General features: G+C 33.8%; 1 protein-coding gene across 2 annotated transcripts in view; it reads left to right on the top strand.

Moving 5' to 3' along the window:
• SCYL2 (SCY1 like pseudokinase 2) overlaps positions 1–12,007 on the top strand; it is a 60,565-nt gene extending 48,558 nt beyond the window's left edge. Inside the window, exons 14-18 of one of the 2 annotated variants that reach the window (XM_080809922.1) lie at positions 3,517–3,617; positions 5,358–5,424; positions 6,385–6,477; positions 7,451–7,570; positions 8,633–12,007. In XM_080809922.1, coding sequence (XP_080666048.1) covers positions 3,517–3,617; positions 5,358–5,424; positions 6,385–6,477; positions 7,451–7,570; positions 8,633–9,277 — 1,026 coding nt within the window. In that variant the 3' untranslated portion in view covers positions 9,278–12,007. Of the gene's footprint in view, positions 1–3,516; positions 3,618–5,357; positions 5,425–6,381; positions 6,478–7,450; positions 7,571–8,632 lie in introns of both variants that reach the window. The other variant, XM_080809921.1, reaches the window with a different exon arrangement.
• Positions 12,008–12,384: the final 377 nt, after the last annotated feature.

Raw genomic sequence — 12,384 nt, 5'->3', positions numbered from 1 at the left:
GCTTACTCTCAAAGATAGGGAGTTACACAAAGCACTGAGCAGCAGAATGAGGAGATAATTGGGAACGAGTTTAGAGTCTATCTGCCATAGGAAATGAATAATTCAGTTTGACTGAGAGATACCTATAATACAGTAGGGGATTAATGGGAGAGAGATAAATTGAGACTAGTATAGGTAGACTTCAAATTGCTCTCTGATTTAGGTATTTGTTTTTTTGTTTAATCCCAGTATAGTTAACATACAGTGTTATTTTCCGGTGTACTGGTTTAGGTATTTGAGATTTTAAGATGTGGTAAACATTTGCTCAAAGAGGTAATGTGATCGAAGATTATTATACAGTTATCTCTCTCTATAGCTCTGTCACTGTAGTTATCACAGGTATGTACTTACATGTCTGCCTTTCCCAGAAGGCTGGTTATTATATCTTATACTTTATTATAGCCCCAGCACTTAGTGCAGTGCTAAAATCAAAAATATTTATTGAACTGAGAGCAAATTTGAGTTAGAGTAATGACAAGTCATTTGTTCACTGTAGAACTGGTGTTTAATGGAGTAAAATGGAAAAAAGACTGAGAATTGGTTACTATTTACCAGAGAGTGTCAGAAATGGTTAGGCAGGCAAGATTGGAAACTAAGTACTGAAAATAAATTAGAGGAATTAAGGAAGCAGAAAGCTGGGAGTTAAGCAGGAAAGCTTTTGGCCTTAAGGGAGAGTGCTGAGTGAAGGGGGTTTTGGAGTTAGAGGAATTTATAAAATTAATCAGACCCAAATTTCATTTGAAGTGGTAGGGTAAACCTCTGAAAGTTTGTGTCCCTAAATTTCAATTTTTGGCTTGATAATTGGCTTGATAAATTTCTTCATATCTTGGGTGGCAGGATTGAGGTTAAAATTGGCAAAAGGGGAACAGTGAATATTGGGGAAAAATACGATGATAATATGCCTAAGTCTAAATTTTGGTCATTTAGAATGTTTTTAAATATTCCCAAATGCTTATTTCATAATATATAAATAATTTTATTTGGAATGTGGTGTTAGTTTTCTTCAGCTTTATGGTTGATTTTTTTAGGGGCCTATTTTCATCAACAGAAATATTTTGATTCGTATTTTCTGGTATTTTCTAATAGTTTACATGGGTGTGGTCTGCTATTCACTTCATGGAGAGGGTTCCTAATTTAAGACTGCCCTCTTCTGTCAGTTCTGATTATAATCTAAGGATATTTTTCATTATGGAAAAAGGTAACTTGATTTAAGAAAGTACATTTTTTTGCATTTGATTATAAAACAGGAAATACTAAGTAGCAACCAAAACATAATACAGCTTGTGTTGGTGAGGGTTCCAAAGACCGCCTCCAGATTCAGTGATTCAGTAGAGGGAGTCACAGGCCTCAGCATACAGTTGTATTCATGGCTATGATTTTTTATGGTGAAAGGGTATAAAGCAAAATCAGCAAAGGAAGCAGGCTGGAGCACTCTGGAGGAAACCAGATGCAGGTTTTCAGAGTCATCTCAATATATTTACTCTCCCTGGTAATGCGTTGTGATAGTATATGTGAAGTGTTGTAGCTCTATCTGCCTGACATGTACCCAAATCCCAGACTTCCAGAAGGAAAGCAGATGTTTAGCATAAAACAGTCTTTGTACAATTTAGTGAGCCACTTTCATCAGTTAATGGTGGGAGCTCTCCTAAAATCTGAGTTCCCGGACACCAGCCGACAGTCAACCTCGCAAGCAGGCCTTTTCAAAGATAGCAGACCAGGCCCACTTAACTGTGTTAATTCTTCTGAACCAACTACATCCAACTATATGTAACCAACTACATTCATATGGATGAATCTCCCAAACATAATGTTGAGCAAGTGAAACCAGACAAAGAAGATCTACCAAATGATTCCATTTATATAAAGTATAAAAATAGTCAAAATGACACTGCCAGAAGTCAGACTAGTGTTTACTTGTAGGAAAAGAGGGTGGGAAGTAACTAGAAGGGGTCACAAGGAAGCTTATGGGATGCTGCCAGTGTTCTTTTTCTACATCTGACCAAAACTCATTTTTTTTTTTAATATGTGTGCTTATCTATGTATACTTTTCTGTTAGTTTGTTATACTTCATTACAAAGTTAAAAACAAACAAACAAACAGGGACGCCTGGGTGGCTCAGTTGGTTAAGCGGCTGCCTTCGGCTCAGGTCATGATCCCAGCGTCCTGGGATCGAGTCCCACATCGGGCTCCTTGCTCAGCAGGGAGCCTGCTTCTCCCTCTGCCTCTGCCTGCCTGTCTGTCTGCCTGTGCTCACTCTCTCTGACAAATAAATAAATAAAATCTTTAAAACAAACAAACAAACAAACAAACAAACAACTAATCAGAGTGTCTATCCAGGTAAACTGCTAAGGAAATACTGCGTTTTATTACTCTCATGGTAAAACAAGGGATGATTGAGCATCATGGTGAGAAGCAGTGTTGAGTACAAATGAGCACAAGCTCTGGAGACAGACTTCAGTGAATTCTCATGCTCCCATATGTTATTTAGTATCTCTTACTAAGTTGCTTTCTCTCTCCCAGAGCCATAGTTTCCTCATTTAAGGAATAGAATTTTTTTTTTTTTTTTTTTTTTTTTTAGATTTTACTTATTTATTTGACAGAGAACACAAGCAGGAGGAGCAGCAGAGGGAAAAGGAGCGGCAGGTTCCCCACCAAGGAGGGAGCCCAATGCGGGCCTTGATCCCAGGATCCTGGGATCATGACCTGAGCCAAAGGCAGAGCCTTAATCAACTGAGCTACCTAGGCGCCCCAAGGAATAGAAATACTAATAAACCTACTATGAAGAGTAGTATAAGCACCCAGTACAAAAAGATTTAGGAGGGAAAGAAAGCAGTTTCTAGATTCTTCCTGTAATATATGGTATTGTTAAATAAATTGTTTATGATGATCTGAGGTACTCTAAGAATCATCATTTAACCAAAGCTTAAACTACATTATGACATAGTATTAGATATACTTTAGGAACTATAATTATTTGAAAGTTAAACTGTATTCATTTAATATTTCTACTAACTTTAGAAAACAGATTTATTTTAGCCAAACATGTCATTTTTATAACAATCTGAATAAACTGACTTTGTTATGCATAATTAAATGGGTTGTTTCCAGATATGTACAAATTCAGATGGTCAATTTTGGACTATTCTAGGAAAATCAATATGTAATAACTGCTGGGGGTAAAGTTGTAAGACTGCTGAATAATAGCTCTTAGAGAACTCGGGCTATAAAACTAATTGAGACATAATTTCTGGAACTTAAAATCCTCATCAACTTTATCACCATCATACAGAAATACTATGAAAGTTTGCTCTGATATGCTGAGTTTAAATATACTATTCTTGTGACATCACTGCTATGAGTGGGTCATATTCTGGTAAAAATAGAGAGTGTTATGGTTAACTTGTTGAATTATTTTATTAGATTATATTTGCTGCTAACTTGAAACATTATAACTGTATCAATTTCTTATTGTACCAGTTCAATTCTTTCATTTCCGTCATAAAAGAGATGCTTAACAGATTGGAGTCTGAACATAAGACTAAACTGGAGCAACTTCATATAATGCAAGAACAGCAGAAGTAAGTAGGTTGCATATGGATTGTACATGGCCCCAGAGTGAGATTAAAGTTACTTCATGACTGATTTTCTGGAATAAGGACTAGAAAAATAGTTTTTTTTTTTAGTTTAAGTTTATTATTTTAATTCCAGTATCATTAACATACAGTTCCAGGTGTACAATATAGTGATTTAACAATTTTATACATCATTATTAAATGTTCATCATTGATCCCCTTGACCTATTTTCACCTATCTCTCTACCCATCTTCCCTCTGGTGACCATCAGTTTGTTCTGCATAGTGAAAAACTGATAGATTTCAATTTGTTTACATGTAAAGCATTTAAAAATTTTCCTATATGTTAACTTGAGCTGTATAAAATAGAATCTTGTAGAGAATCAAATGTCATTTCTGAGTACAAAATTGTAATATGATACAATCTTAGCATTTTCTATACATAAGGAAAATTCTATTTCTGAGAAAGTCTCTTGTTATGTTAGCATTAGTTACTAGAGGTGTAAATTCAGGGTGATCACTAAGAGCACCACTTACAAATATTTTTCAAATCTGTGAAACCCTGGTGTTTTGATTTCTCCCTTTTTGTTTTTCCTGATTCCAGAAACATTTATAGAGCATTCATTTCATATTTAATAGCACATCATCTACTTTTTTTTTTTTTTAGGGAGAATTTTCTAAGTTATTTGCAAAATACTAGTATTCAAAGGAAGAAGGGAAAGGTGAAAATTATTGGAGTTTATTAAATTCCAGTTTACTGAAATGAAATCTCCACTGTATTTTTTTGCCAAAGAAAAAACACATGATTTTAGGATGTCTGTTTAATCCTGAGCCAAAAGACATCAGTGAAAAGAGACATCAGGGGCATGCGGGTGGCTTAGTCAGTTAAGCGTCTGACTCTTGATTGAGGCTCAGTTCATGATCTCAAGGTTGAGAGATTGAGCCCCACATCTGGCCTGTGCTGGGTGTGGAGCCTGCTTAAGATTCTCCTTCTCCCTCTGCCTCTCCTCTCTTTCTCTCTCTCACTCCCTCACTCCCTCTCTCCCTTTCTCCCTCTTAAAAAAAAAAAAAAATCAGAACATCAGTAAAGTTGATACCAATTATGAGCAAGAGTCCCAGATAGAAATTTTTTAGCTTCTGCCCCAGTGTAAGATAAAGGCTAATGGAAATAAATATACCAGGTGTAGAATAACATGAAATAGCCCTTTGTGTGTTCTAATATTCTGTGATGTATATATTTATGTTGTTTGATGGATTGACTATTAACATAAGAACCAAGTAAATGTTTAAAAATTTATAAGAAAAATTTAATATCTAATATTTATACTTGAGGTGTAAGTGAACTTTTTTTTCTTTTTCCTAGCTAAATCTTACCTATTTTTCAAGGCCTAGATCTAGTTCATCATAGTGATTATAGCCTTTATTGTGAAAATCAGATTCTGAATTTAATTACATCAAGTTCCTCATGTCATACCTTGTCTCTCAGTGAGCTATAAGCTCTCTGACAGTAAGAATCATGCTTTCCTGGTTTTATGACACACTAAGTGAATTCTCCGGTAAATAGCAAATATGGAATTAAAAAAAAAAGATTTGTATATGCAATGTTACTTTTTTGGGGCAAGCAGACATTAATTATAGTAAATAATTTTTTAAAAACCCATAGGGATGAACTGTTTTTTTTAGTATGAGTATTTAAAAAATATGCATTTCTTTTTATTGATTTGTCATAATTCAACTTTCCTGCAGATCTTTGGATATAGGAAATCAAATGAATGCTTCTGAGGAGAAAAAGGTTACAAATGTTGGGTCTCAGGTAAGATATTTAGATTATTTATCTGTTTACTTCTAAGATTTTATTTAAATTCAAGTTAGTTAACATATAGTGTAATACTGGTTTCTGGAGTAAAGTTTAGTGATTCATCAATTGTATATCAACACCTAATACTTATTACATCAAGTGCCCTCCTTAGTTCCCATCACCCATTTAACCCCTCCCCACTCCCCTCCAGCAACCCTGTTTATTCTCTATAGTTAAGAGCCTCTTTTGGTTTGTCTCCCTCTGTTTTTACTTATTTTGTTTTTCTTTCCCTTCCCCTATATTCATTTGTTTTGTTTTGTAAGTTCCACATATGCGTGAAAACATACGGACGGTATTTGTCTTTCTCTGACTTATTTCACTTAGCATTATATTTATAATACTTCAGTAATGCAGTTTCCAAGAAGTATAGGCAGAAAGAATTTTCCAACAACTCCCCAATAGCCTGACTAAGGTATAATGTTTTATGATAGTGACTGTTACCAAAAGTTATATGAACAGGACGGTTTCCTAAAAAATATTAGGTTTAATAGTACTAAGTAACTCTGTTCACTTTGAAATGATCAGAGATATGATGTTTATGCATCCACATCATCACAAATGGCAAGATTTCATTTTTTTTGATGGCTGAGCAATATTCCATTGTACAAATATACCGTCTCTTTATCTATTCATCAGTTGATGGACAGCTGGGCTCTTTCCATAATTTGGCTATTGTTGATAGTGCTGCTATAAACATTGAGGTGCGTGTGCCCCTTTGAATCAGTATTTTTATATTCCTTGGATAAATACCTAGTAATGCAATTGCTGGGTCACAAGGTAGTTTATTTAGATTATTTTAATTTTTGTAAAAAGAGTTTGACAGTGTGCTTCATCTGAGGGGCTTTTGCTTTTTAAGTAGTAATATCACAGTTTTTTGATGTCATTCAAATGGTTGACATTTTTCTTTTTCAGCAGATTGACAAAGTCTTTAACAACATTGGAGCCGACTTTCTGACTGGCAGTGAATCAGAAAATAAAGAGGATGGGTTACAGAATAAGCATAAAAGAGTAAGTTTCTTTACTTGTTCTTATAATGCACTGATTTATATTATAGGACTTCCTGTAAACTACAGATTTTTGTTGGGAAATACTACTGTTTAGCATTTTAGCAGGAAGCATGCTTTAATAATCTTTATAGAGTTTAAAAATTATCATGGAAACATGACCTGACTCACATTGAGAATAAACAGGCTTGAGAATTTTAACTTATTACACAGCCTCCCACGTGGTAACATTTCTAGGTTGCCTGCCTTCTTTGTCCTTTCTACTGCACTTTGCCAGTCACACTTCTTGATAAAGAAGTGTGTTTCTTCTCTGCTTCTGATTTTCAGTGATAAATTATAAAATGATACTTTGTAGTTGAAGTATTGGTTAGTATTCATTATAATAAATATGTCAAGTTTGAATTTCTGCAGGAGGCAACTTTTCTTCTGTTCATTTGACAAATACTAGAACCTATATGTGCAAAGCTACTGGGCATTGGGTTTACAAAGTCGTAAGAACACACTGTGAGCTTATAGTTTTGCCAAGTTGATAAAAGAAAAAGATAAATGTCAGATTTGATTCAGAAATTAGCAATGAAAGAAGCTCTTTATGTTTTCCTTAGATTTTTGTTTAGTTCCTAAAATATTTTTGAAGATAGATTAGAGTTGAACAAGAGTCTCCCAATTTTATAAAATAAAACCACTAAATGATATTCCCCTTGTCTGGAAAAAGGTCAGTCTGATGAATAGTATTAAAATAATAACTGTTTTTATACTGGAATGAAGTATTTTAGCAGAGATTTGTTTCTACCTAAAGTTGAATCTTATAATAATTCAAAATATAATTTACCTGTAGCAATCACCGGTGCAAGAGTAGCTTGCAAACTACTTGGTATTGTCAAACATACCAAGACATACTTGACAAAAAAAGACATTTTCTGTTTTACAAGTGGAATTACCAAGTTGCTAGTTGATACTTTGTTTTGTTTCATTTTGAGGCATCTCTTACTCTTGAAGAAAAACAAAAATTAGCAAAAGAACAGGAGCAGGCACAGAAGTTGAAAAGCCAGCAGCCTCTTAAACCCCAAGTACACACACCTGTTGCTCCAGTCAAACAGGTCAGAATTCATTTCTTTTGCATAATTTCAAGCATACTTAATTTCAGGTTATACTTTTGCATGACTTCAAGCATACTGTACAGAAGAAGTAAGTATATAACTTATTCTATCTACTAGCATTTGTATAAAAATATATTTCAAAGAATACTTCAATAACACAGTTTCTAAGAAGTATGGGCAGAAAGGATTTTCCAACAACTCCTCAATAGCCTGACTAAGATACAATGTTTTATGATAGTGATTGTTACCAATAAAGAGAAAGTTACATGAATAAGAGGGTTTCTTAAAAAATACTAGATTTAATAGTATTAAGTAACTTTGTTCACCTTGAAATGATCAGGAATATTATGTTTATGCATTTATGTATTTTTGAGCAAAAAGTAATTTTAAATTTTTGGCTTTTCAGTTGTAGTCAGGTCTGTCTGTAACTTGATTTAGGAATACTTGCCTGTATGTCCTGACCAGTATTTATTTCCTATTATGTTTCAGGCACTGTTCTAAGTTCCTGCCTGTAGAGAGTTTATACTCTTACTGGCTACAGAAATAACTTTATCTTAAAAGCGATCTTTAAATTATTTTTTGTTATCTCCTGACACTAAGATTCTTCTTCCAGGAAAATCTTTGTGGGGCAAGAGGCAAAGTAAAAACTATTTTCTAGGTACTTTTGTAAGAATAGAGAAAACATTTCCACAAAATTGTGATATAATTCAAAATATAAAAGTAATAGAGTATCCTTTTTGCAATACAGATATACCAATGAGAGAAGAACATATTTCTATTTTGGGGAGCAGTGGGGGAGGCCAGCATTTTACTTAATTGGAATTCAAATTTAGTGTTCCCTGTCATCAAGTTGATTATAGTTTGGTTTCTTGTTCAGTGTTCATGTTCAATTCAGTGTTCATCTGTAAAAACCATATAAAAATATGTGACTGGCTGGACTTGGCCTGGAGCTATGGTTTGCTAACTTGGTATAGACTGTTGAGCTTAATTTTAACTTGTCATTTATTGACTTTAATTAATTTAGAAATCTTGGAGATAAAGTAATTCCCTCATATTTTTCAGACGAAGGACTTGACAGATACATTGATGGATAACATGTCATCTTTGACCAGCCTTTCTGTTAGTACCCCTAAAATTTCTGCTTCAAGTACCTTCACTTCTGTTCCTTCCATGGGCCTTGGCATGATGTTTTCTACACCAATTGATAATACCAAGAGAAATTTGACCAACGGCTTAAATGCTAACATGGGCTTTCAGACTTCAGGATTCAGCATGCCGGTTAATACAAATCAGAACTTATTCAGTAGTCCAAGTACACCTGGAGTCACCAAGATGACACTGGGAACACCTTCCACTTTGCCAAACTTCAGTGCTGTGAGTGTACCTCCTGCTGGTGCAAAGCCGACTCAACAAAGACCCACAGATATGTCTGCTCTTAATAATCTCTTTGGCCCTCAAAAACCCAAAGTTAGCATGAACCAGTTGTCGCAACAGAAACCAAATCAGTGGCTTAATCAATTTGTACCACCACAGGGGTCTCCAGGTATGGGCAGTTCGGTAATAGGAACACAGATGAATATGATAGGACAATCTGCCTTTGGTGTGCAGGCTAATCCTTTCTTTAACCCGCAGAACTTTGCACAGCCGCCAACTACTATGACCAATAGCAGTTCAGCTAGCAATGACTTAAAAGATCTTTTTGGGTGAGGTGTCTTGCTCTATTTTTGAAGAATTACTTCAATTTTAATCATGGGTGAGCTGATTTACATCTTTATATGGTTGGCTTGGAGGAACTACTTCTATGGGGAAGTGGATGGTTCTGTGACAGAAAACACCTTGTTTCCATGCCAGCGTAGTGGTTGTATGGACTTCTTAACAGCTGAGTTTTTAAAAGCATTGAGGATTTTTTTTCCTCTTACCACCTCCTCTTCAAGTTTTTAAAAGACCCAACCCTTACCAATCTCAAAGAGAAAAAAGACACCTGAGTATCTTGAATAGCAGAATTTTTTAATCAAATGTTTATTTTAGCTTGTAAATCTTGTTTTATTTAAAAAATTGAGTTGATGGTTAATGCAAGATTCATATGTTAAATACTACATGGTACACAGTCTGCCTTCACAAGTCATTTGTCTTCATTTTAATGTGTGAAAAATCTTGATGCTCTATTGATTTGTTTGCATTTAGTATGACTGAGTGAGATAATGATCAACCTAATGAAAAGGATCAAGTCGCTTGCTCTTTCCAATCTTATTTACTTCTCAGATTAACTAATGTTCAATACAAAAGACTGAGCAAATACTGCAAAATTTTACTTAATGTTGATTTTATTGGTTCAAACTAAAGGCATTATTAACCATCTTAAATGCAAACTAATCATTGTAAATTATGTTTTAGCATGGTCTGCCTCAAATAGTAATGTATTTTTCTGCATTTACTTGGATATATTTAGAATCACTTTCTTTCCTACTATATCACAGACAGAAGAATATGTACTGATTTGTACAGATATTTGACAAAGCCCTCTGACGTGATTTCCCTGACTCTTGGCTTCATATTTCATTTTGAATTCAAACTTCTGAGGTTGCAGCATATATGAATTGCATTTTCAAAAGGATATTTGTAAGAAACTATATTTAATGAGTAAACTTTTGAGATTTCTGCTGTATTGTTTCAAATGTAATAAACTTTACTTCTCTAAAAATGAGCAGTTGTATCTTCTCGCTACCAACAGATTAATTTTCAGGTCATCATGGTAAAGTCCGACCTCATCAATTACTGCAACTAAAGTTTAATTGTTTTCTAGAAATTTTAGGAACCTTTTGTTTGCATTTCTATGTGTACAGTTAGCCAATTTTAGGAAAGAAAGACAAAATTCTTCTAACAGGAAACATGCTTTATTTTTTAAAGCCTTTCTCTGATACTTTTCTTTGATGTGCTGATTGTTCAACCACAAAGCCTTATGCTGTAAATGTTATTTGTATTTTGTTTAAATTATATTTCACCATTATGTAATAATTTAAAAATGATCTTTCAGAGGACTATATATGCATTATAGTTGCTGCCATAGAGTTTGTGGTTTTTAAGTCTCTGAAACCAGCAATCATTTAAAATAAATCATATGAAGTTTAGTGTATCATTGATACATATATATATTGACACACACACATACACACACACAATATACATTGAGTATACATTACTTGATTATAAAATGTAATTTTGTGATAATATTGCTGGCATTATTCAGTAAGGGGATACTTTAAAAAAGTAAAAGGTCAGCTTTACATCTGGTTTCTGTATGACCTGTACTTTGTTATTATATGGTTTTAGAAAAAAGATTCATAAGAATGTTGAAGAAATTTATACAAGAAATGAAAGGCACTAGGAAGATCACATGTTTTTTGTGAAATACATTCATACCTTGACCAGGTTATCTGTCTTGTTTGTAACACAATATTAGTATTCCTCTTGAGAAAAGTTTGCATTTGGAATAAATGTCAAATGTTGAAGAATTTCCTTAGTAACAAGTTAGTAGTCACTGTTAGGAAATTGCTTTTTATTTTGTAAAATAACTTGATGTCAGTGTTGAGCTCCTAATTAGAAGGAAAGCTGAATATAACAACATGCAAGTTGAACTTCTAAATATAAAGATAGATTATTTGAAAAAATACATAATTCCTAGGTAATTTTCATGTCTTGAAATTTGCTAATTCATTGAAGTAATGGTGCTACATTTTTAGAAAATTTTCCTGCACTTCTTCTGTTTTCTTGAAGGTGTTTAAGTCTTTTCCATTAGTTGAACTGGTACCATTCATTGCCTGTTGAGAAATTACATCTGAGGGGTGCCTGGCTGACTCAGTCAGTAGAGTATGCGACTCTTGATCTCAGGGTTTTGAGTTCGAACCCCACAGTGGGCATACAGCTTACTTGAAATAAATAAATAAGTAAGTAAGTAAGTAAATAAATAAATAAATAACATCTGAAAAATATAGTGCCCTTTTTAGGCTTGTATTTCTATGGGAACAAATTTTTCAAAATATTAGATCACTTTAAAATTATTTCAGATATTGACAGCATTTAAGCCCTCAAGGTCCTTAGAGTAGAAAGTTGGTGGCTTAAAAAGTACCTGTAGACAAAAATGACCAGAAGGATTCCCTTTATTTGAGTTGGTTCCTTATTCTCCTAATGCTAAAATGTGTGAGAAGATGTATAAAAGGAGATGGAAATGGACTGTGTACTTGGCTGTTTTTTGTTTGTTTTTGTTTTTATTTTGGAATGCTTATAACTCTTCTTTTCACCTGAACAAGTTGAGGAGGTAGGTTTTTGTTATTTTTTTGGCCTGTAAAATACCTCACATGGTTGCTTTTACAAGATTAAAAGAAAAGGTATATGTGAAAATACCGGATAGCACAGAGTATGCACCAAATAAATTTTAGCTTTGATAAAAATCTCCATATTAAGTTGTGATTTTATGCTTTGTGATTTACTGGTCTTGAAATAATTTTTGAGCAAGATGAATCGGTAAGAATTTAAACTATATAAGATTTGAAGAGATCATCTACGTTGGTGGCTTTTAAGCTGTAACTGACACTCAGTAAGTCATATATCTTATGTTGCAAACCAGTAACAAAAGTTTAAGAAAATGTCTTTAATACATGTGGTATATTCTGATTTTTTTATTCTATCCTGTTATTAAAACAACACATACACACACACACACACACACACATCTTTACAATCCTTAAAAGAATTTCCTGATGTAGTTTGAATAAAGTTGGAATGATTCAGCCCTTTTCCCAAGGAGATGTAGAAAT

Source organism: Martes martes, assembly GCF_963455335.1.
Source record: "Martes martes genome assembly, chromosome: 8".
Lineage (NCBI taxonomy): Eukaryota > Metazoa > Chordata > Mammalia > Carnivora > Mustelidae > Martes > Martes martes.
This window is presented reverse-complemented; position numbering and strand designations above follow the sequence as displayed.